The 26,288-nt window shown below is 39.6% G+C and overlaps 1 protein-coding gene and 2 long non-coding RNA genes across 7 annotated transcripts in view; 1 reads left to right on the top strand and 2 right to left on the bottom strand.

The window, feature by feature from the left end:
* Positions 1-765, bottom strand: part of EDIL3 (EGF like repeats and discoidin domains 3) — a 287,431-nt gene extending 286,666 nt beyond the window's left edge. The window contains exon 1 of one of the 4 annotated variants that reach the window (XM_083816852.1): positions 58-765. In XM_083816852.1, coding sequence (XP_083672978.1) covers positions 58-115 — 58 coding nt within the window. In that variant the 5' untranslated portion in view covers positions 116-765. The remainder of the gene's footprint in view (positions 1-57) is intronic. The other 3 variants (XM_083816851.1, XM_083816853.1, XM_083816854.1) reach the window with 3 other exon arrangements.
* An 8,431-nt stretch (positions 766-9,196) lies between these two features.
* LOC310889409 lies at positions 9,197-14,085 on the bottom strand. Its single transcript, XR_014576546.1, has 4 exons — positions 13,846-14,085; positions 13,352-13,469; positions 12,514-12,559; positions 9,197-11,914 (listed from the first exon to the last, which is right to left on the bottom strand). It is a non-coding gene; the product is annotated as an uncharacterized lncRNA (long non-coding RNA).
* Positions 14,086-14,787: 702 nt separating this feature from the next.
* Positions 14,788-20,832, top strand: LOC310889410. Of its 2 annotated transcripts, none has more exons than XR_014576547.1 (4): positions 14,788-15,111; positions 16,201-16,308; positions 17,556-17,697; positions 20,608-20,832. It is a non-coding gene; the product is annotated as an uncharacterized lncRNA (long non-coding RNA). The 2 variants fall into 2 exon arrangements; XR_014576548.1 differs by lacking the exon at positions 20,608-20,832 and adding an exon at positions 18,971-19,372.
* The last annotated feature ends 5,456 nt before the right edge of the window (positions 20,833-26,288 follow it).

The raw sequence follows: 26,288 nt of genomic DNA, 5'->3' as shown, positions 1-26,288 counted from the left end.
ACTTGGGCTGAGACTTTTGGGACCCCCGACCCCGACCCCCGGCCCCCGACGGCTCACCTCGGGCGAGCGCCAGGCTCCCGCAGAGCGCCAGCCAGGCCAGCGCGGCGCGGCTCATGGTCCCCTCTCCTCCTGCGGCCGCGCAGCCTCTGCCGGAGCGAGCAGCCGGCGGAGCCTCCACCTCCTCTTCTTCCTCCTCCCTCCTCCTCCTCCCCCTCCTCCTCCTCGAGGCGAGGCGTGAGGTTGGGCTGGTCCCTCCTGGCTCGGCCCCGGGGCCGAGCGCAGCTCCCGATGCCGCTGCCGCCGCCCTACCCGCGGCGAGGAGGATGCCCCGCCGCGCCCGCCAGGTGCCGCCGCCGCTCCTCCTGCACCGACCGGCCGCCGGCCTCCGTCCCGCCGCTGCCTCCGCCTCCGCAGCCTCCCTCCCTCCTTCCCTCCCTCCCTGCCTGCCGCCCGCACGGCCCCCCGAGCGGCTCCGGAGGGGAGACAGGCGGGGGTGTGGGAAGGGAACGCGTGGAGAGCAAGATAAAGGGGAGAGGGTGTCCTCCCTCCGACCCCCTCCCGCATAGCCCCCCGCACCCGCTCCAACCCCCTTGTCTCGGGAAGTTTTGGCTGGAGGGCCTGGAGGTCCCCCCTCGCCCCCTCTCCCCTTCTCGTCATCCCGCTTGGTGAAATTCGGGTGCGCCCTTCCTCCCAGCCGCTCCACGAGGTGGGGTGCCTGACCCTTACCCTGGAAATCTCTGTCCCGGGAATCGGGACAAGGGTGAAATTATGGAAACGGCACGGGGTGGGGGGCACCGAGGTCGCCTGTCAGAGCTGGGCTGGCAAAATTGGTGCTGATGGATGATTTTTTTTTTTTTCCGGCCTGCTGTATGCATCTAGAAGAGTGAAATAAGTACTAATTGTCCAGCGGGAGACAAAAGGCTCTTCAGATCTTTTCTGTCCGTGATTTGCATCCCCTCTACCTGCCCTTAGAGTAAAAGAGCCCGTATTAATACTGCATTAAAAGTTAATAGAAACGCTGAGCAAGAGTAATGCACTCAACAGCATCAGCCCGCGGAGGAGCCCTTCTGCGGGCACAGCCCCGGTCCATGGCCGGGCTGTTGCATGACCAGGGGGAGAAACATCGCGAAGCTATGAGTGAGAACGACCTGTTAAGTCACCCAGTCCATTGGCTCCCATCTCACAATAGCTTCCAACTTTTCCTTTTACAAGCCCTTTGTCTGCCACTAAGTGCCAGTAAGTGGCAGGGTGACAGCCCTTCCCTAAAGCTCCGGTTTTACCTCCGAGCTTGCAAATAAATGCGTTTTTTCTCTGACATTGGGGGTATTTCGGTTCCGACACGCACGCCCCCAGTTCATTTTGTGCACCTCACCCCGCACCCAAACGTAAGCCGCTGCTTCGTGGTGCGCCGCAAAATTATCCAGCAGCTTAGCACAGATATAAACCGAAAAAAAAAACAAATCTCGCCTACACTAATTAAGCCCACAGTAGCAAAGGAGATATGTTAGCACGGGCTTTAGTCCAGCGCATCTCTCTGGACATGCAGTAGCTGGTGGTAGCATTCACCCAAACTTTTTCTGTGTCTTCGCTGCTCTTCACCTGGCAGCAGCCCACGCCTTCCTTCTGCTGCACAGACAGACTTCGCGATTACATCACTACCTCACAGCGACTTGGATTTCACTCATCAGTCTCCATGCCGGAGATCTCCATGAAGAACTACTGTCTGGGAAGAAACACTTTTTCTTTTTTTTTTTTTTTTTCTCCTGGAGGGTTGCTTTTCTATCAGTACAGAGATAGCAGAAATTTAGGAAGCCTTTACAAAGCTTCTGATATTAATGCATCATATCTCCGCGACGGTGCTAATTTTGTGGCTTATCTCTGTTTTACAACCAAGAATCCAGCTGTCATAATTACAAGGCAAGCTGCACTTTAGCTGCTGTGGCAGCCCAGCATGCCTGCACCCCCAAGTGGCTGGCTTGCCTTTTTTTAAAATTTATTTATTTTTCTTGAGGGGATAATCCCGTAATGCAGCCCCTTTATTTCACCAATTAGGTAAGTCTAAAGGGCCTAACTACATTTGGTACCAGGAAGCCCTTTTTCCACTGAGAGCCTGTGACTAGCCGCTGATTAAGACGACACAGAAATAGCTTCTTCAAAGCAAGGCGTTGTTTATTCAGCCAAAAGCGATGAAACAACAAAAGGCTTTTATGTTTGGTTCTTACCTAAAGTGCAATGACCTTTTGTTTTCAGATTTTCAATAAGTTTTATTCAACAAAATCTCTCTGTCTCCCTCTCTATCTCTCCAGTAGTCACTTCAGACTATCAGACTGCTCCCGCATCCTTCTTGCTGCCCGTTCAGCCGGGGTCTCCTCCAAACACTGCTCCCCACCACTTGCTCCACCAAGTCTCAGGGAGGACCCTGACTCCGGGATGCTGCAGGAGCTCCCTTTCACCCAATGCTTCACTCCAGCGCAGTTGTTTTCCCTGGCATGGCGTGATGCAGTGCTCCAGCTCACTGCTGGGAGGTACAGTCTGTTCCTTCCACCCAGCTCAAGCGTAGTAGTTATTTGCATCTAGATTTTCTTAATTAAGATTTCTGATGTGTAAAAGCCAAACCTGCTTATTGTGATAGCAACAGTTTTACTTCGAGACTCCCCATGCTATTAGGCTACAGTCCCAAGCTTCTGCTACATCACCAGTGCTGTCTTCGGGGTTGTTGAGGTTGCAGCACATCACAGTGCTCTCCACCATCTTCATCCCTGACCACCCCTGACCTGACCTCTCAGTGAAGAGGTTGACCCAGTGTCCTTCTTTGTCCTCTAATGTTCAGAAATGTGGTGTGGTGTTTGTTGTATGCACCTTTCTTGAAGAAACTGTCCCACCTGTCAGTGGGAAAACCTGACTTCTGCCAACATTTATGAGCACTGTAGGCATGTAAATGTAGTTTTCATAAAGGAAAACCCAGGACCTGAGACATCTTGAAGGCTATCTTTCCGTCATTTGTTTACATATCTGCAAATCCTTAATGACTTCCCAGTGGATGTAGCCACTAGGCTGAAATATGGACGAGATGGGACTAGAATGGCACCAGCTGTTGCAGTTCAAGCTGACATTCTCACCTTTGGTATGCATTTTAATGCATATGATTCTATGATATATGCAGCATATAAATATTGAATTTTTATTTTGTATTCCAATATTTTATATAATGCAAGATTTCCACCTTCTGTCATGGTTGCTCTTAATTTTCTGGAATTTACTACCAAAATGGGCTCAAAAGCTGCCAGGTATTAATCCTTATTCATCCTTTCTTCCTTTTTCTGCCACTCGGTGTATGAACACAACACACAAAGGCCTCTTTTCATTTTCTACATTGTTTCCACACTTCAGGATAATGTGTTTACTAATCACTCAGGGTCAAGAAATCTTTTACATCCAATTCATTTAACTTCTTCCATCTAAATGATTATCATTGTTTACACGGAGTTTGTCCCTAACAAGATTAGCAGATAGGAACTTTAGGAGCTATCTAAATCTGTGACATCCCGTCCTTGGGCTAAGGATTCCTGCTATCTTGGGGATTTTAAGTGGTTAGCAGAGAGACAGATGAACTATTTCCCTTACAAAGGGAAAACATAGGCTTCTTTGACCCTTGGCAATAGCTATTCCACAGCCAGTAACTTTCCCATTGCTTAGTTCATCTTCTTTTCATTATTACTTTTTTTTTTTTCTGTATTATTTTCTGTCCTATCTCACATGTTTAAATTAGCCCTTTGGACTCATGAAGCACATCAGGTAGGGAAAAAAAAAAATAGCCATTAGAAATGTATGCAGACATTTCATTTGCCACACTGACCTTGGATAAAAAAGCCTTCAATAAAGCAACAGCAACAACAGATTTTAATGCACAAGAGGAGTACATATTTAGCACTAGGTACATGATAGTGCTTAAGGTTTAATAACAGTGACGTAAGGTCTAATACTTGTTACACAGAAGATGAAGCAAGTAACTTCTGTCTGTGCTGCAGTCATAAAGAGGTAAGAGACTAAAAGCTTACTTCTATCATTTGCTAACCCCTTGTCAGTTTTAGAAGTCATCTAGTAAACATGAATGTAACCACTGAATTACTCTGTGACACCTTCAGGGCTTCCTGGGTACCAGCTTTGTTTAGGAGATTAGCTTTATCACTGACTCCCATCAAAGCAGTGGCCAGATTTGAGCCTTCTTAAAGCAAGAGATCAGACCAGCTCAGAGCCCTGGGTGTACAGACACAGATTATATTGCCACCTCCGTTATAATTAAGTGGCTACTAAAAGCCACTGCTGCAAACAAGCAGTAGATCTTTACATAATGTTTTTGAGTAATACATACTTTGTTCATCAGGGATTTGCCATGCACCATTCACCATAACTGGCTACTCTGATTCTGCAAGTCATTGGCATATATTTGCCTCAGAGACAAGAACAAATACTACGTCTGTCTGTCACCACCACAGCAACACTGACGGGATCATCCTGCCTCTAAAAAAAGGGAAATCGTTCATTCTTTTATCTCTTCCCAAATAGAGATTGGGCCCCCAGTTCTTGAACATGAAAGGTTTCCAGTTAAGCCAACAAGAGTTTTTGTTGTGTAAAGCATGAAGGAGCCTTCTTCCCGCAAACCTTTCTGGTTCAAAAGAAGTGTCATGTACTGCTGCATCACAGGAATGGGAGAGACGCTGCTGTGTGACACAGGGATCCTCAAACTCGTTGTCAAACAAACAAAAAAATAAGAAAACTTTTTTTTTTTTTTAAATATTTCTAGAAAGGATGAAACAAAATCAGTGTCGTAATTGGTTTTGATTTCCTTTCTTTTGTCTTGGAAATAAACTTCCAGTGAATACAGATGACATATTTAAGAATCTTATGGAGTGGCTAAATGTTGGAGTATGTTTTAAAATGAATCCTTTGCCACCCATAATGTGAATGTGTAATGTGCATGAGAACATAAGAGAGGAGAAGGGTGTGCTGGCTGAGGTGCAAGAGTAACCCCTGAAATTAGGTATTCCTACATTTTGTTCTACATACCCTTTTGCACACCAATGAAGTTGTGGAACTTGATGCTAATTAATTTCAGCTGAAATTATTCCCTGCCCACTTGTGAAAGGATGAAAGATAGCAATTTAGATTTACATGAATGGGGAGCAGTGGTTCTTCCAGCAGCAGTGAGGCAAGTGTAGAGGCATAACACTGATGGGTATCTTGTCTGTTCACTGCTCCTGCAGGTGCCTCATTACCAAAAGCACCTGGTGGCTCTGCTTTCTGCATGGGGAGGTGTGAATTTAACGTTAATGTCACTTAACATCTGCAGTGCAGAGGGATAACAAGACAAAGATACACGCCACTGGAGCAAGTGGCACACAGTGGGTGTTTGGATGTGGGAGCATATGGGTATGCTGCCTGAGGCCCCTTCACCCAAAAGACTGGGGGTACCCACAGCTCTTGAGGGGACATGGAGCACCCAGAGTGGCCATGACGCTGCTTAACCCCATGCTTTGTCACCTACAACAATTTATCATTTGATGCAATGCTTCTGCACTCATTGGTGAGGAGGGCTTGGCATTCTGTGCCTTCGATGGCATGCATCCTGCTTCCAGCTGCAGACATCTGCAATTAGAGGAAAACAGTCAGCAGAAAACACACACACACAAACCTATTTGATTGAATAGACCTCAGTCCTTATGAAACCAAGCTAACACACTTCCAACTTTTTGTATTTGTCTTTCTCCCTGCACTGGTGCATGATTCCTGTCTTGTCCACTTACACACTGGCTGCCATGGTAGGTTTAGATCCTACTGTAAAGACTGTGAAAGATCATGAAGATCGTGCTGCCCTGCTGTTATGGCAATTATAATCATCATCTTTAATGATAATATTAAGTTGTGTTGAATGCATATACCATTTTAAACATCTGTTTAAGAAAAAAAAGGGGCAGTTATTTGAAATCTCTACCCAAGTTTGCCCTGCCCCCAAATGTTACAGCCCATCATCATCCTGGGTCATTGCAAAAACATCTGTAAAACACAACACAGTGAGATAGGTTTGTACAAGCTGAAAGGATTCATTCTGATCCAATGTATGTTGCAGTCTTTGAAATCTGTGTTCCCTGGTGTTGCTACCACTGGATCAAATGAGGCTGAAGCTGGATTTCTGCAAAATATCCAAATGTCTGTGGTAGAAGGAATCTGATAGCGTCCAAATGCAGCTTTGTAGAGGCAAATCTAAAGTTCCTACCTTAAAGTACTTAACAACCAAGTCATTTCTTGCTTCAGAGCTACATAAATGCTGAACTTGCAATTTTGCAAAGTTAAATGTGTTTTATCAAGGTCTACATCTTCCTGTTATTTATATTAGAACTCCAAGGTCAACACAACCAATGGATTTGCTGAAAAGTTTTGTTTCAGATATCTCTGAATGATATTTTAACCTAGCAAGAATATTCTTTAACCATTTAAATGGTAAACATCTCTGTGGGTGTGTAAGACTGCTTTTCCCTAAATGCTCTCTTGATCCTTCCAACAAATAAGAGTTTATTCCTCTTTTTAAAAAGTATTCTGAGAAAGAAAGAGAGATTTGGGACATAATTTTAAAAATTCTTTTGTCTTACTTTCAGCACTTTTATTGGACAGTGAGTTTTAGCAGTTCATTCACACTGTATTTCAGAACCCAGGGGAGGAACCATTAAATCACAATGAAGTATTTAATAAAGTTATGCCATCTGCATTTCCGACACTTAGCTGCAAACTGAGCCAAAGATATCGTGATTTCAAAATAAGAGAGTACTATTAGAACCAGGAGACTTTTGACACCTAATCTGTCATGGTGGGATGCATTTAAAATCAACATTGCATACACAGATTTCAGTTACAGACTTTGTGTGAAACAGTAAGACAACTAATCAAAACTTTGTATTTTTTGTTTCATCTTTTGATAAGCTGGGAACCCATCATGACATTTTGTAAACTGTCTAAGTTAGAATTTGGCAATATGAGAGATTTGGGGAATGCTTTAATGGCACTGTAGTGAACTGTCAGAGCCATCCTGTCTCAATGTATGACAACTTTTCCTTGTCACATAAAATTAATCTTAAGTGATATTTTTTTCTTTTTTTTCTTTTTGAGGTAGCTCTGGAGAGGACAGATGGGTATTAGAAGTTCACCAAAGTTAAAATTCACCAAAACCACAAGAGCAATGAAAAGTTGAGGAAAGGAGATGTGCTAGTTCAAGTTAAATTTCTGAAAGGTGAAATTTTTTATCTCTGGTAGAACATCTGTATGCAAGATAAAAAAGGCCATGCTGATCTAAAGAAGACACAAGATACTCTTGCCTGAGACAAGATGCTGATTTTCCTACCCATATTCCAATTCTGGCAATACAGCTGCTTCATCTAGCTTTCTGGTACATCAGTTAAATATCTTGAATATTTTCTGCTCCATGGGGGACTCCTCTTTTTCAATGCGTACTCTGGTTCTCATGGTAATCTTGAGAAAACTTCATTTTGTTTTATTTGATTTTATCTTTATTGACAGTCAAAACATATTTTCTAGCCAAAGTGGCTAAGGGTTGAAGTAACAACACATTAGAGGCTGTGCCAAAGTACAGCATCAACAATGCTTCCCTGAAGGATGCCCACCTCGAGACTGCAGCCAAAAACACAGGGCAAGAAACGAATCCAATGAGCTAGAGAATAGGTAACAAATAAAATGTTCTATCATAAAATAAGACATATCCATGCAATTCTTTTTCCTATTTGTAGCATTAATTCTTACCGGATGTTGGTTTCAGTACGAGACTTCAGTGAAGGTCTCAGAGCACCTGCAATATCACCTCTTTTGAGCTTAAAATCAGGATATCTCTTCCTGGAGCAAAAGGTTGCTGCAGTATTATTTTACCCCACTAGCAGTCAATTTAACTAATTAAAATAATAATAATAATAATAATCCATAGGTGAAAACAGAAAGAAACTCAGAAAACAAAAAGGTTTAACTATGGGCACCGAGAACAAATAAAGTTTGTAGCATCATTGGTTGGTAGTTTGATGGTATTATTCAACAGAAGCCATAAAACATTGTGACTAAAAGTTTATATTACTATACACAAGTCCTAAGACATTAAAATATGTAAATGTTCACATACAATGTTTTATTTCTTCCAAGGTTTTAATATATATACACTTTTAAATATCCTGAATTGCTATCTGAATGGTGTGTTTATCACATCAAAAACTTTGTTTAATGTCTATAATTGGGAATTTTGTCTTTTAGTTGAGAACTGTTTAAAGGATAATTTCAATCCTTCATTTTTCCCAGTCTGGAAAAACTTCCTATTGGAGAGACTTCCTTACACTTGAAGGATGTTTCTTTATTTATTTTTAAGAGAAGTCACATTCTATTAGATGGACAGAAAAGAATTGCACTTCAGTGCCAAATGTTCCTAAATTATACACATTATAATTCCTACCTCTGGCAACTAAAATCCCTAGAGATCAAAGGGGTGGCCCAATCTACTAGTCCCTCTTCCCCAGCCCCGTTAATTTGGATCAGCATGTTTGGATCATGCTGTTTTTCCTTTTTTACAAGGTTGAAAAATAAACTATTTACACTGAGGTGCAACGAACCAAATAGTCATCAGAGACAGTAAAACTTGCTGTTGTACTTGATCCAGTATAAATTCCCCAGTCTGAATTTCCACAGGGAAAATTAAAGTTTTAGAAAATCTGGAGCTCAATGGCTCCAGCACCTACCAGGCAGTCTCCCGTTTCACCCAAAGCCTTATTCTGTTAATCTTTTATAGTTCCTGCTAAATTGCTCTGTCTTTAAGGTTTTTTGTTTGTGTTTGTTTGTTTGTTTGTTTTCCAGAGTCTCTCCTTATTAAAAAAGTAAAAAAGATTTTTAGTTCAAGAAAAAACAGATTTATTTTCCCCTGATCCATATTTCTTAACCCACTTTCTGTGTTGGAAATGAGATTTCTGGAAGACTATGCTCTCAAAGTCAATCCAGGATATTTATTTTGTTTTGTTTTGTTTTGTTTTGTTTTGTTTTATTTCATTTCATTTTAATTTTATTTCATTTTAATTTTATTTTATTTTATTTTATTTTATTTTATTTTATTTTATTTTATTTTATTTTATTTTATTTTATTTTATTTTATTTTAATTTAATTTTTCCCTTCTAAAATAACTTCTGGAGTCTGGCTATTTGAAAGATGGATGCATGTCCCAGTGCATTGGGAAAGTCCCTTGCCAATAAAGGCACTTTTGTCTCTCCATGGCAGAAAGGCATACACACAAATTAGACAGCTATCACTCACAGTGTTGACAAGATGAAGAATAATCAGAATATAGTGGTGAAGAGTCTTTTTTTTTCCATTAAAATATATACATATAAATATATGGAGAATTCCCACTAAAATGGGAAGCAGAATGATCAGAGGTTTCTTTTAATTAGAAGACCACAGAAAGTAACAAAAAATATCATCAAAGACTGAGAAAATGAAAGGGAGGAGATAAACTCATTTAAAAGACTAAAATGCTGTGATGTGGAGGAAAAATATTAATAAATTATTAGGTGGGGATGGCCTGAGGGTTCTGCCGTATGTCTTCTTAGAAGACGACAGAGATTATCATGGTTGGACCATCATGTAGCCATTGCAGTAGATTTTGAGAAACAAACAAACATAATGATGCTACAATATATGTAGGAAATAAGGTTAAATTGGTTTTGTTGCTCATCAAGAAACTTTCTGAAAATTACTGTTTAATACAGATGTTTTGAAAATGTAAATATAATACACTTTGTAAATCTCTTTATTGGTTGTAAGGAAAAAAGGTAAAAACAAGTTTTTCCATTTGCTGTGATACCCAATAACAAAAGAAAAGGAGGTGTTATCCATTAGCAAAGGTTAACATTAAATACTTTGATCATTTGCAGTTAATATACATTTAGCCAGCACTTTCACAGACTAAAAATATTATGCATAAAGTTGGTGATATCAGCTATAATAAGAACAGATAGTTTTTTTGTAATAGTACAGAGGTTTGGTATTTACTGGAGTCCATAGTTAGTATTCTGACTGAACTTTGAATGCTTTTTATATTCAGTTTGCAGCTTGCTTTTCATATTATCTCTTGTTTCCATCCACTTTAAAATGTTGCCCATTGAGCTCATTATTTTAGGATGCTAACTCATCTTTATATGTTTTTGTTTGATTCAGTGTTGCTCTTCTAAAAGGGAAAAAGTGCAGCTCTAGGAAGCTTTAACCACTTGAATGAACCAAGGAACATTTCCTGAAGCTCATTTTAACTATACTAATCAGACTAATTTGCATTATCTGAAACTTCACAAATAAGAACACAAGGCCATCATTCACAAGGAATTTCAGTTACATCAATCATTGTTACACCAAAAATGTCAGTACAAGGAGCAGTGTGGTTTACAATGAATTCGTAATGCTTTGTAATATTTAATGGCAACAGTCCAAGTAAATAAACCAAGCAGAGAATTCGCTTAACAACACCATTTAGTGAGTTGTAGTCACATGGACATTCATGACTAAGGTTTTGGAAGAGCACCTTTCAAAGCATATGATATCATACACATAGCAATTACTGTCTTTGCTATCTGACAAAACATTTCCCTCCCATCTTTGATATCTTTGATATATTTCATGGTCTCCAGTATATATTGACAGAAAAAAAAAAAAAAAGTGTCTTTACTGAAAGGATATTTATAACATCATTAATATTTTTTTTTTCCCGTAGTGAAATTTAAAAATAGTTTCACAGTGGACTGGTAGAAACAGATGTGGGTTATTACAAACAATCAAGCAAACCAGAGCCAAAAATGAGAGATGGATATTTGGGTAACAAAAAATCAGATTTTCTTCGTGGAATTTAAACATGGGTGATTATTTTTCATTCAACAGCATGGGAGTTATCCGAAAAAATGGAGAACAAAAACCTGAATTTACCCAAGTAATATAAACTGTTTTAGTAACTCATGACATCAGTTTTCCCTACAGTCTCTCACTAAGGTAAAAACATCCTGATTAGAGAGTTTATTTTTACTAACACCTGTGATTTGCCAGCCTTTTATCTCAGTGCTATTCTTTGAAAGATATCCAGATTGACTGACCGGCTGATCGACAGCCTCTCTCCTACACGCCTGTATCTTGTCATCTCTTAATCCACGCACAAATGATCAAAACACATGGTGCTAAAATATGTGCACACAGCACTGAATCAAACTAAAAAACAATACAAGCAAACTTAATGTAGAAAACCATGGTTTGTTTCCACTGGACAATGTTGAGCATGGTTATGATTGTCTTCCCTGCACCACCACAAGGCCGCTGGCTCACTTTTACTTGTGGGATGGGGAGAGAATCAGAAAGGTAAAAGTGCAAGAATTTGTGAGCTGAGATAAACACAGTTAACTAGGTAAAGTAAAAGTTGCACAGACAAGCAAAGCAAAACAAGGAATTCATTCACTGCTTCCCATCAGCTGGCAGATGTTCAGCCACTTCCAGGAAAGGAGGGCTCATCAAACGTAATAGTTTCATGGGAAGACAAATGCCATCACTCCAAATGTCACACACACCCTCTCCCCTTCCCCTCCTTCCTTCTTCTTTACCCCAGCTTTTATTTCTGCGTGTGACACCACATGGTATGGGGCATCCCTTTGGCGACTTAGGGTCAGCTGTCCTGCTTCTGTCCCCTCCCAGCTCCCTGGGCACCCCCAGCCTCCTCGCTGGCAGAGCAGAGTGAGAAGCTGAAATGTTCTTGGCTTAGTGTAAGTGCTGCTCAGCAACAACTAAACATCGGTGTGTTATCAGCACTGTTTTCATTAAAAATCCAAAACAGCATCATACAAGTCTCTACGAAGAAAATTGACTCTATCTCAGCCAAAAACAATGCAATGACATACATATAATAGATTAACAAAAGAAGACACACTTCAACATCTGCTATAAAACCATTTATCAGTGTGAAATCTTGTGTTGCCTTTGCTTTAAAACCTAAATACCTAATCAGCAGCTGCAAAACCAATGCAAACAGAATCACTTATATTCTCCTTTATTTTGTGTAGTCAATATTTTCCCTTCTTCCATGAATCAATCATAGACAGGAATTAAGTTTACAGGAAAACAAGATTAAGAAAAAACTGTTCAATAAAAACTAAATTATTCAGAAGAGGGAGGGGCAGCATGTGATAGGGGGCAACATGTGATAGATTGATCAACAGATATAGCTTTCAACATCAAATATAGGCTTTCTAAAGTTAGAACTTAATAAATTCATCAGCTCCCAAATCCCTGCACAAGAATTATTTGTGCTTTTAAACACTCTGTCTTCAACAGTATTTGGAAATACAAGATCCTCCCACAGCCACCTACAAACATCCAACAGTGCTTCAGCAGGAACACCACCAACTCAAAGAAACTTAATTACTCATTCAACAATTTTTATGGCTCACCTCAAGGACACTTGAGTACAGCTGAAGTGGCAATGGCTGTAAGTTTCTGATAGTTTATATGAAAAAAAGAAAAGAAAAAGCACAGCTTAACAACATTATTCTCCTCATGTACTCATGTACATTTTTTATTCATTCCCACTTCTGGGTTTCTACCTAGCATGTATTTCCTCCACAATACTGTTTAGAATAACAATACAAACAGCCAAAAAGCATTGTGGCTGGTGAATTAGTATTGGCGGGAAAAAAAAAAAATAAATGTATATATATATATATATATATTCTCTTTCTTGAAGATGCAGCAGCCATTCTTAAAATACTTTCTAACATTTATTAAAAGTGACTTGACCTTCACTGTTGTTTTATTTACATTTTTTTAATTTTATGCAAATTGAGTTGTTTATCAAAGGGCATCTTGCATTGATTGTCTTTAGATTTTCTTAGTTTCTTGCATACAAAGACCAAATTCACAATGTTGGCTTTTGCAGCAGAGTTAAGACCTAACTGTTCCTTGTTTTCTGTGGCTATTCTGCTCATAAGTGAAAATATAAGTAAGAAATTGAGATCGTTCCTACCAGATGCAAGACGAATCACATACCATATACTCTGTTTATGCTGCATAGCTCTTGTAAAATGCATTTAGAGGAAGTAGATATTTAAAAAATATAGTTGCTATCATTTAGCTGTTAGGTGTGTAAAAAGTCAACCTGAATAGGAAGAAAATAAGTAGCTGTGAAGTGCCTGGAAACAATCTGCGATCTACCCTGCAAAACCTTTAGAATATATCTAATATTAGGTGTTGGGAATTGTTGCACTGAGGTGTAGCAGATTCCCGTAATACCTGAAATACTCAAAATGCTGAGGCATACAGATTCCTGTGTTTCAAGCTTTTGCAGGAGTAAAGGGACTTCTGTCTGCACGACCCTTCTGCATTCCCTTGCAGGTGCTCAAGGGTAGCTCTGAAATAAAACCAATAAGAAGAATAAATGTAGATAACTTTTCTCCATGTTTTTATCATTCAACAAAAATTACTGTTAAATGGAAATAATTCAGAATATTTTAGATAATACAGATAAGTTAATGCATTTTATTATTGTTGTTGCTGTTGCTGTAGGGTTAGCAAATAAGGCTTTTAAATTTTATTTATTTATTATTATTATACATATATATTTAAAGGCAGGAATACCTCTTCATAAATATTTCATAGAAGACAGAGTCTTAGGAAGTTAGCTCCCTGACTCAGTCTTTCCCTGTTCTTTCCCCAGAACAATATCATCCAATTTCCTTACAGAAAGGAAAACTAATTACTTCCTTACAGAACGGAAAACTACTTACTTCCTTACAGAACCAGCTTCAAGGACCACAGAACACTTTCAGGTACTACCTTAACATACAGCCATATAATTGTAGTGGGTTTAGTGGCAAGGTTTTAGAAGTGGGGGGCTGCAAGAGCAGCCTTTGTGAGTGGAATCCAGCAGCTGCCCCATGTCAGAGAGAAGCCAGCTCCAGCTGCTCCAAAAGGGACCCCCCGCTGGCCAAAGCCGAACCAATAAGCAATGTTGTTTGTGCCTCGGTGAGAGCAGATTAAAGGGAAAAAAAATGCTGCACAACAGCAGCTGGGAGAGAGAGGGAAGTGAGAAGCAGCCCTGCAGCCCCCAAGGACAGTGCAGCAGGAAGGCAGGAGGTGCTCCAGGCAGGCGGCACAAGTTCCCCTGCGGCCTGTGGAGAGGCCCCTGGTGGAGCAGGCTGTCCCCCTGCAGCCCACGGGTCCCACACGGAGCAGATCTCCACGCTGCAGCCCGTGGAGGAGCCCCCGGTGGAGCAGGTGGATGTGGCCTGGAGGAGGCTGCGGCCCATGGAGAGCCCCCGCAGGAGCAGGCCCCGGGCCGGAGCTGCAGCCCGTGGAGAGGAGCCCACGCAGGAGCAGGGGGTCTGGGGGGAGCTGCCGCCCGTGGGGGACCCGTGCTGAGTCTGTTTTTCCTGTGATGATAATTGTTGAGTGATCTCCCTGTCCTTATCTCAACCCCTGAGCCCTTTCCATCATATTTTCTTCCCCTTTCCCTTTGAGGAAGGGGAGTGAGAGTGGTTGTGATGGAGCTCAGATGCCCAGCTGGGTAAAACCACCACAATAATGCAAATATTTTAGATAATTATTTATATATGCAAGTAAATATGGTATCTTAAATACTTTCAGTTCGTTTCTCCTTCTTATTTATATATTTATCTATTTATTAATTTTTTTGGGCTGGAGTTCTTCTGTCACAAGTTTCTAAACCTAATTCCCACCTGATTCACTGGCTATACTTGTATAAGGTTGCAAATATGAAAAGGTTCCAACTGTGTTTAGGGTAGACTGCCGATACCTGGTTCCTCTACCTCTTAATTCTCTGTGCACAGTGCACAGTCATTCTCAAGGTGCACATGAACAGGTTGCTCCTTCCTCAGATCAGACAAACTAAGTACACTAATGTTTCATGTCTTCCGTAACTATACATATGTTATCCTCTGATTCCTCAGGAGGTCTGGAGATGCTGCCCTTCTATGTAGTCTGAACACAGTTCTCCTATCTAGTTGTTTATCATAAGACTGTCTCTAGTACAGGTGAGTGACAAAAAACAAGACAACTCTAATTCCAGAAGCTGAGTTGGTTTAATGTTTGGAAAACAAGCTGGAGACTGGTATTACCAGTGCTGAGTGTCTATGCAATGATGGTTTATGGCTCACCAAACACGTTGGGATGCTCAGAGCAGTAGGGATGCATGCTCTGGTGCAGCCATGAGCCCACCTGGGCTACCCTGTGGGTGGAGAAAGAAGCAATGACCCAAGCCCTGCTCCTCTTGAGCACAGAGGTCAGCACATGTCCTCCTGGCATACAGGCAGTGCCCTCAGATATGACATACTGCATAGGGCTCCCTAGGGGATAAGATGGTCACCTCCACGCAAGTACCGTTTGTCATACTGCAGTCACTGGGTGCTGTTGTGGCAGAAATGTCCACTGCAAAGTGCAGAAGTGAAAAGTAAAGGTTAGAAGAACCTGGGCACTATGACATGTTCTCAAATCATGCTGCTCTGGACAATATAAGTGCATCCTGTGTGCATCTATTCATTTTTGTGAAGGGGGATGATATTGATTCCTTACCAGGTGAAGATCTTTGCAGTGTGATGAATACCTGGGAGAGTCTCAGAAGCTGCAGTAAAGGAAACGTGGGAATACCTTCAGAGAGATATTTATTGTAAAATTATTAGAAGGACTGGAGCAACGCAGAGGGGGAGAAGCATTGCCAGCAATGTCAAATACTGAAATGAAAGTACTGTCTAGCAAGTCACATTAAAAGGACATATATATCCATTTAATGAGAAATTAAATAACATTAATACTCAAGTTAGTGGCTTCTTTGAAATAGGCTTAATATGTTGGGTTGAATTTAGGATGAAACTTATGAACCTTTTGTTATTGCTAGCACAGAAATATTACTACTCGGGACAATATTTTGAAATATGAAGAAAGTTTATTGTTACAAAGCTATCTGTGATCTTTGAGAGACTTTTTTTTTTTTCAGAATAAAATCTTGACAGATTCATGCATTAGTATCAATATCTTTTCATCTGTCCAACTGTCTTAAATGTATGATTAATGTATTTTCAGTTAATGATTTCTAAGATTCTTTGTTATGTCTTGTCAAACTGTAGGCAGAATGCACACTAAACAGATTCAGAAACGTATAAACAAATAATTAAGGAATGTGTCCATTATTTGCTGAACATATGGCAGAAGAGAACACAACAATTCTTTGTTAAGTAAGTACTGTTGATAATATGGTATAAATATTCACATTTTTCTATTACTTTTTAAAATAATTGCTGAAACAAGGAAAGGATAAAATTGTTTATGTAGAAAAAAATGGATTAAAACACAATTTTTTTTGCTTTTTTCTTTCTTTCTTTTTGAGGGCCCTCTTCTAAGTTTAAAGAATAATAAGGACCAAAATGTTGTTCTGAGCTATGAAAGAGATGACACTGCTAGCACTAAAATTGTTTCCATGTCAGCTCTGGACCATTTATGTTGAGGCTTTTGCTTAGATTCTCATAGTCCTTATGAAAGGCAGGAAAATACTTCTGGTAAATATGCTTCGGTACTTCTAAGCCATTCATCATGATTGTGCCTACACTAGATTTGGGCTGATAGTTCTTCATTAGGTTCAGTCATTCCAAAAGGTTTTGCTGCTCCCGGTAAAAAAAAAGTATATGAAAGTAGACAAACAAAAGGTAAAATCTTATATACTGCTTTAGATTGGCAAGCTATCCTGGGCTGTGATTATTAATCTTTGTCATTGGTCATAAAATCAAATTACAGAGAAATAAAAAAACCACCTAATTAGTTTTCTTTCAATAATTCAGCAATTATTATTTGGTAATCTCCTATTTAAACATAAAGTATATATCCCCCTAAGTTTCTTTTTGTCCAGCCTCCAGACTTCCTTTTTCTCAATGTTTGTTCTCTTAAATACATTTTTCCTTAAAAAAAAAAAAAAAAAAAAAAGGGGAAAAAGAATGCTTTCACAGATAAATGACTTAATTTTTATGTGGGCTGAAGCAGAGCTACTTGAGCGCCTGCTGCTGTGTGTAAAATTAGCAAGTATTTGGGTATGGACAGCCAGAAATACTGAAGAAGCCATCAGACTTTGTCCCTTTATGTCTTAGACACTCACTTTTGCCAAGATTAGTTGTATTGATGTTTCCTATTTTGTCTACTTCTTTTTCTCTCCATCCACCATGGAGGACTGAGGCGAAACTCCACTTTGCTTAACCATGCCATAAATAAAAGTACAGGATACTTACATCTCTTTATGTCTGGAGTCTTCCCTTTCCTTTCCCCTTCTCCTTTCTCGCCAAGTGAACCTTCTAACTTCACATGCTCCCATGGACCACATAAGAGATGTATGTCCTGAAGACTTTTTAGTACAGAAATCTGTTTCACATCATTTATTTTCATTAGTTTTATCATGCCATTTCATCCTTTTTTTTTTTTTTTTTTTTCCTACAAGTTTCCTCTGAAATACAAAGAAATGGATTCCTGTAGTGAAAATTAAAGCTTTTGACCTACTTTTTCTTACACTGGACCTGTGTTTGCCATAAAAGCAAAGAAAAACAGCAACTGCTTTTTATAAGGATACTGCTTAATCAAAAGTGAGTATCTGGAAAACATAAGGCTGTTCACCCCATATGACAGCTTAAGCCTAAGTAACTTTCCACCCCCAAAAAAGTCTGATAAAAAGATGCAGAAAATATCTCCACACCCCAAATCAAAACAGCAGCTGAATAAAAACAAAACTCCACATATTCAAGGCCCGTCTGACACCTACCTGGGCAGCCTGGTCTAAGGAACCTGCTTCCACAGTGGGGTTGGACCCGATGATCTTTCGAGGTCCCTTCCAACCCCTTCATTTCTGTGATTCTGTGTGATTCTGTGATCTTTTCAATAAATGAGAAATACTGGCACCATAGAAGACATTAAAAGATTATGGAAGCTTTTAATAGTAATTAATTAATGCAACCTGGAAGCCATTGATAAGAAAAGAGAATAGAAAAGTCTTCGTAAACTTATCTATAGAAAAACTTATCTGGTCTTTCCTATCAATGAATAATTCATTGAGAATCACATATAATTTTCTAAAACCTACAGCTCCGCCACTCAGGTTAGAAAACAATTCCACTACCACTAAAAATCCAGTGTGTTTAGATAAGTCTTGTCTTCACTGATGTCAGAATCTAATGAGGCGTTGCTTCTGCCATACAAGAAAATATAGACAGAGTACAGGCAGGAAAAGAGCCTGATCTTCTGGCTGTAATCCTATGAATATTGCTTGGCTACATATAAAAGGAGTTACTCTTTTGAGTAAAACTGTGAGGATCAGTTTCATTGAAGGATGCTTTCTGTATGTGAGGGACTTATTATTAAGAAAATTAATTTCAGGTTAGTTATAAATGCCACATATTGTGAAGTTAAATATCAAATATTTTAAAGACTGCTCTGATTCAAACCCATGAACAAATTGCTCATTCATTTGAAAGTTCAAAATTCGATTTGTTGTTCCTGAGATTTGGGAAGGTATCACTACATGCATTAATATTTCTAGTGATACACAGAGTATTTTCTCCTGCTGTTACTTGGTGGAGGAGGACTTTGAAACAACAGATGCTCCATCCTTTTTGAAGCTGGAATAGTCACCATGGAGCAGTTATATATATATGTACTGATTATGGTGGTTTCCAGTCATCCTGCCCTCCCCCCCCAGGAGCTTTAGAATACTTACCTGTGTCACTTGGATGGACATTACAAAAGATTTATGTCAGTACTGGATACAATATAAAAGAATCTTATTGAGAAAGTACTACTATTATATGCTTTATATGTTTTACAGAGATACCATAAGTTAATTTTCTATTTCTTATTGAACAGAGAGAAGATATGCGAGTCTCTTCCAGCATTAATTTGCCAGTTATTTGTATTTGGATCATAATATTTTGATAATTAGAAGTAAACTACTGGAGTGGGTTATTAAAAAAAAATTAAAATAAAAATCATCCCTCTTTTCTGCCCTGACATAGTCAGTAGAAATTAGCCCTGTGATACCCCATGGTCCTGGGCCCTTTTATGTACTTTCATGCATTTTCTGCCATAGGTGTTTTTCTAACCGCTTGGCACCTCAGGTCCTGCAGAAAGTTTTGGTTTAGGGATGCTTTTTTTTCAGGTATACCTGTTGTGGCTCCTGTTTGGAGTAAGTATTTTTATACCATGACAAATGTCAGGGTATTTTGCATTTTATGCAGTACATCCCACTGTGGAGGTGCTCAAGACAGCAAGAGACCACACTAGCTCCCAAACTGAAAGAACACAACAGCACTAACACACTGTTCTACTGCATGCTGCACAAGGTAGAGTTTGAGCTAATAAATCTGCTAGTGAGTACCATTAAGTGTTAATGAACACTTCAGAAGAATGCATTCATTTAAGTGCAGTGATACACTGATGTCCTTATACTGATCTCTTGATCCAGTAAGGACATACTTATTCTTCATACTAAGGGATAGAATTGTGTAGTAAAAGCTATTATGTTAGAGCGTTTTTGAAAAAGAAAATCTGCTATGGCCCAGACATCTTTCTTACAATCACTTTGACTGCACAAAGTGAGAACCTTCCAACATATAGTGAATGGCTTTGGAGAGCAGTGATTATATTGTATAAGGATTTCTCTTCCTCTCCATTTCACTCGTTCCTACTGCTGCAGGGATAGACGGTATCCAATAGACCTTAATTACTTTCCATGGGAAATGTTAATTAGCCAACTGAGTAAGTTCATAGTGTGCTAATAATGCATTAAAAAGAGTAAGAGCTGTATTTAAAGCAGAATTTTATCAAAATGCTCTCTCTTTCCTTTGACAGTCAGAACGGGATCCAGATTCTGTAGCTCATAATTATAGATAATTACAAAGAAAAAATAATCTTGAATATCTAGGCTACAGAGCACGGGCACGTGCTGGGCACGTGACTTGATTCTTTATAAATGTCTGAAATATCATAGTTCACTTGTCTTCTTAAGGCAAGAAAAGGACAAAGTCTTTCCTATGTGTGGTGGATTGACCACACCAGCAACTAAGCCTCACACAGCCATTCTCGCATTGCCCCCACAGAGGGACAGCGAAACAAATGACAAGAACAAAAGCAAGAAAATTCATGGGCTGAGGTAAAGGCAATTTAATTGAAGAGGGTAAGAGGAAAAAAAAAAGTCCCTGAAAGTAAAGAAAGTCTCGATGTTGTGGGAACAGTGCTCAGTAACAGCCAAAATGCTGGTGCATTTCATCAAGACTGTTCTAGTCACAAATCCAAAACACAGTACCAAATAGGCTGCTGTGAAGCTGTGTAACCATCCCAGCCAGACCCAGTAAACGATGCCTTAGATATAAGTACTTATTTCCATGGACCTCTAAAGTAATTTTGGAAGAAGACATGTCTGTGAGATACCAAGCTTCTCTTAAGAACATGATCGTAAGTGTTTGTCTTGGCCCTTCTGCTATTGATTACTTGTGTAATTGCAGGCAAACAAGCTAACACCAAAAATGAAAATATTTTTGAGCATATGGAGAGATATACGGAGTCCAGTGCCTCAGTCCAGCTTAAAATAAGCCAGCAGCCAGACAGAAAATGCCAATCTTCATGTAAGATATCTTGTCACTTGGCATGATGTTTTAGATCATGCTCAGTGCAATGTCAGATTAACGGTGAAAGAAAGGCTGCACCCAGTTTAGGAGTCAGGCACAATGGAAAACACTGACATCAATTACAGCTGTTCAAATTGGGCAGGGGAGCACCTTTCCCAGGAGTGGGCTCCACCCCAGTGGCCTCTTCTCTGCAAGGCTGTTTCTGGCAGCTCATACCTGAAAGCAAGGTGTTGATGGTCAGGGTGCAAATATCTGGGTTTCTGAGTCCACAGGGAAACTCAAGATGAATGTGAAACAGAAATTCTGAACTTGAGAAAGGTACAGGATAAGGGACGAAGGGAGAGAAAGAGAAGGGTGGGGAAACTGATAGTTGCTTCTAATTATAGCACTTAGTGAAAACATTGTCACATGATAAATCTGGGTAGGGTAGAAGAGTCACACAACTGATTGAATTATGAGACGTGCAGACATATGGGTTATTGTCCAATAATCTTTCATTTGAACAGACCAGATGATTTCACAGACTTCTTTGATTTCTTTTTCATCTTCCCTCCCCTCTTCCCTTCCCTTCCCTTCCCTTCCCTTCCCTTCCCTTCCCTTCCCTTCCCTTCCCTTCCCTTCCCTTCCCTTCCCTTCCCTTCCCTTCCCTTCCCTTCCCTTCCCTTCCCTTCCCTTCCCTTCCCTTCCCTTCCCTTCCCTTCCCTTCCCTTCCCCTTCCCCTTCCCCTTCCCCTTCCCCTTCCCCTTCCCCTTCCCCTTCCCCTTCCCCTTCCCCTTCCCCTTCCCCTTCCCCTTCCCCTTCCCCTTCCCCTTCCCCTTCCCCTTCCCCTTCCCCTTCCCCTTCCCCTTCCCCTTCCCCTTCCCCTTCCCCTTCCCCTTCCCCTTCCCCTTCCCCTTCCCCTTCCCCTTCCCCTTCCCCTTCCCCTTCCCCTTCCCCTTCCCCTTCCCCTTCCCCTTCCCCTTCCCCTTCCCCTTCCCCTTCCCCTTCCCCTTCCCCTTCCCCTTCCCCTTCCCCTTCCCCTTCCCCTTCCCCTTCCCCTTCCCCTTCCCCTTCCCCTTCCCCTTCCCCTTCCCCTTCCCCTTCCCCTTCCCCTTCCCCTTCCCCTTCCCCTTCCCCTTCCCCTTCCCCTTCCCCTTCCCCTTCCCCTTCCCCTTCCCCTTCCCTTCCCCTTCCCCTTCCCCTTCCCCTTCCCCTTCCCCTTCCCCTTCCCCTTCCCCTTCCCCTTCCCCTTCTCTTCCCTTCTCTTCTCCTAGTGTTTCCTATTTGTGTGTGTGAGTGTGTGCTTGTTTTTGTTTTGTTTTGCTCTGTTCTGCTTGTTTTTGATTTGTTTTGTTCTGTTTTCTTGAAACCTTTTTCTCATGATGAAGTTTCCTATGGAGTAATGTGCCATAAAAATAGCCAGCACAAATTTGTTGCTCTCTCAGTGAGAGTGCGGTTACTTACCAAAGGTTCATGAGAAAGTCAGATAACTTAGGACAAGAACTTAGGCAAGTGAATTGGTTTATTTTTAAATAAACATATAGCTCCTCCAGTACAGCACACAATCTAGTGATTGTGATCTAGTCTCTCAGTTTTGCTTTCAGGGATGCTAATGACGGTTTTGTGGCTTACTGTCTGGATCCAACCATATGTCATGGTCCTGAGGAGTCCACTGCCACTTGTCCAGTCATGAAAAGCTTTTGGAGTAAGTGCTTGTGCCAGTTAAAATTATCACTAGAAATTAAACCCCAAATAAGATTACTTCTTCATTTGGGCGTGTCTGCAGTGTATGCTGAAGCTGTAGGGATAGAGGATTTAAAGCCAAGTGAGTTAAATTAAGTAACGCAAGCAGTTCCTCTAGAGCAAACCAGATTTGCCTACAGTGTACATGGTAAACGTTCTCATTTATGCACAGTCACGAATCTTTATGATGGAAAATCTTTCATGCTTATTTCTTCTCTGTTCTGTCTACATTTTTCCTCTTAACAATTTTATTGACTTAAGGATACCTTCTTTGTGATATACTTTGTAATGTTAAAGAGTCTATTAACAGGATCAAACATCTTATTCTGTGTTAAATTAAACCTACCTAAGGAAATGACATTTTTTTTTTCAGTTAGTTACATTATTTAATTATTGCAAATCAATATTTCCAACACTTTTTCTTCCACAGTATTTATAAGAACATTAAGTCACTGTTTTTTGCTCTGTTTCCATGAATTCCCTCTTTGACTTCTTTGAAACAAATTTGATCAATGCTGATTTACTTCAGTGGGTTTTGGCTTAGGATTATTAAAGTTGTTTGGCTGAAAATTTTTGAATCATTCAAATGTTTGGCCCATTTAATTTTATGAGTTGGCTCAGAAAAGTGAATGTATCTCATCCCACTTGTAGAAAAAACTTAAAATGGTCTACAAAATACATAAGTTTTGGAAAGAAAACTCAATCACCGTACATTGGCTGCTTGTCCTTCAGGACACAGGATGTGTTATAGTGGAGTTATACTTTGGATAATTTGTCAGCTGAAAAAAGTCACCCATTAAAATTTGGCACCAAATGCTTCAGTGATTTTGAAACAAACATGGCAGAGGAAGTTTCAGAGAAAGGCGTAAACCAAATGAGGATGGGAAGAGCCTGGAACATCCCATGCTATCGAAGAAAACCTCTGACCTCTGCTTCTCTTCACAGCAACTTGGGCTTTGACTTAGGAAGTTGGGAAGCTCTGATAATTTTAGCATAACTTGAATAACTGTTATCAGCTTTCTTGACTAATTATTTAGCATTCTCAAATGAGTCGTAACAAGTGAATGGCAGTCAATTAATTACTAATATGTAGATGAAATTACTATCCTACAAGCATGTGTCCCCCTGCAAAAGTTTCTCCAGGGAAGAAAATAAGCCTAAAGTAATCCTAAGGCAAATCTACTCTCTTCTCCATGTTTAAAAATATAATAAATAATTAGCAATATACTATATTGAAACCATTAAATCAAAATTATTTTTATATAAGAGGAAGCATTCTCTCTTCCTCCATTCTCCAAATTCATAAGCGGTTGTAACAATAACAGCAACAACAATAACGGCAACAACAACAACAACAGCAACAACAACAACAACAATAATAATAATAATAATAAATGTATGCTAGTCAGTTTTGCCATAAATAATTTTAAATATACATTTGGGTTTGTCTGTGTGTGCATACACCTACAGGAGTAATTTCTTACCAAACCAGAATGCAAGAAGCTACAAAACAATGGAAGATCACTGATAGGAAAAGGCAGTATCACATTATTTTTATCACCTTTGCAAGTTTTTTTTTCTTCAATAAAATAATTTAGAAAAAAATATTGATCATTATTCCATAGCACACTGTACTGGGAACATGCATAACTGGAAGTCTGCAATGTTAGATAGCGCTCCTCTTTTTAGCCAAGGGAGAGAAATAGTCACTTACAGAACACAGTCATCTAAATCATCTAATCTACTTATGTTATATGAGCTTTTAGATTAAAGATGGGATGAATTATTCCCTTTTCTTGCCATCTACAGTAAAGGAAATCCTGATGATCAGCTCATCAGCTAAATTCCAGCAAAATTCACAAGACAGTGCTGATCTGTGTTTTAGGTTATTAGCTGCTAAACGTGATAAAAGCTGAAATTAAACATTTGTGCATAAAAACACATAATAACATGGTTTTAAGGTTCCTGTAACCCAAGTTAGTACTCTTAGGAGGTTTGACTGATGGGCAAGGTCACTTTAGACTCAGATGGTAAGGTTAATGGCTTGTCTGTGAGTCCCAGTGCACAGTTTTGAGTTACAACATCTCCTGTTCTGCTTGGAAGGGAGCTTGCTGCGGTACACTTACAACCAAAACAAACATGAACAAATATACAGATGGAGTTAAAAATATGTAATATCATTTCTGTCTCACAAAACCCTAAACTTTCTCCTGCTGAGAACTGAGAAAGTATTTTGTATTCTTGACCTGATGTTCTTTTCCTCTAAAGCAACATTTACAGGATACTATTAGAGACAGCATACCTGGTGAGCTGTGATGAGCTATTTTTATAGTTCATTTTTAGCTTTATTTTTATATTTGATGTGGTGCAGTAAGGCCACTCTTACGTTCTTATGTTCCTTTTATTTTTCATTTCTTATTGATAAGTCTAAGCATATCCTTGGTAAGTCTTGTGGCACCTGCTTCTATCTTAGAGCACGGACTCTTCTCATTGGCAAAGTCCCTAAATGTTCACCATTGCAATATTCATCTCAGTAATGCGTGCCAAAGGCACTTTGTAGATAAAATCTTCAGTTCATTTTTTTAGAATCTGTTTCAACAATCTCAGGCAAAAGGACTATTCAAAGCCCATTATTGGCAGGGAGATTTTGTTATCCACTTTATGGGGCTTTGATGGGATCAAGGCCTGTGCAATAATGTATAAAATAAACCATGGTCTAGCTGTGCAGTCATTGGGAATCAAGGGATTTTATGAGTTCCCCAGAGACGGTCAATATCTCAGAAAAAAACAGACCCAATATGTTCTCTCTGACTGTAAATTTGGGTTACACTCTCTGAATGAAAGACATCAATCATTCTGGACTTATGGGACTCAATAGATGTTTAATACATCTTTCTTTGAAATCTTTGCACAGAATCCTAAAGCAAAAATAAACAAAAAAAAATCATCCCTTTAACTTTATATGTTTACCAAAATTCATATCTGAAGAAGCAAAAACAAAGGCAAAATGAAAAACAAAACAAAATATAACACAAAACTAACCAGCCTAAAGAGGGAAAGGAAATTGAATGTTGAAAGACAATTCAAAATTGGTCATTATATCATGATTGAACCCTTACTGTTTTTCTATTTAATCAGACAACCAGAAAATCGAGGCCTGAAAGACAAAATTTAGAAAATGCTTCTTAAATTTATTTTATCTGGGTTCATCTATGGGTCCGAGATTCTTTTCTTTATTTCTACGATGGAATTAATGACTTCAGCAAGGTTCACATCTTAGATTTGAACAATTATTTTAAAATACCAAACCTGAACTTTGGAGATGTTTTCCTATTGTCTGAACAGTGTTTGCTAAACGTAACATTTATCATTCTTACATCAAAGTGTTTTGCATTAATATTTTTTTCTACTGATGTCTTTGCAGAATTAAAACTCTTTGGTTTTAGGACTTCTGACATTTTTGCTTTTGCAGGATATCCCTTTCTGAGAAATAGCTTATTTTAAATGAATGCATGATAACTTTGAATTACATTAAAAATTAAGATCCTAATGTGCTTCAGGCATGATTAACCCACCCTCAGAAATGTTCCGTCTGTTCTCACCTCTCATATAAATATCAGAACGATAATCATTTCCCACAGAAATTAAATAGGCAAAAGTGAATTTCACAAGTAGAGCATACACTGATAAGTCTCAGGTCAATAAAAATTAGACTTTGTACATTTCATTTTACCTATAATTTCATGACAATCTTTCTCAGCCAAGCCCAACCTGTTTTGTATCTTTTGCTTCTTGTCACCTGTCTCTATTTCCTTCCTGTATTTGTACTTCTAGCC

Source organism: Anser anser (assembly GCF_964211835.1).
Source record: "Anser anser genome assembly, chromosome: Z".
NCBI classification, from domain to species: Eukaryota; Metazoa; Chordata; class Aves; order Anseriformes; family Anatidae; genus Anser; species Anser anser.
Note: the sequence above shows the minus strand (reverse complement) of the source record. Positions and strands in the feature narration are given on the sequence as shown.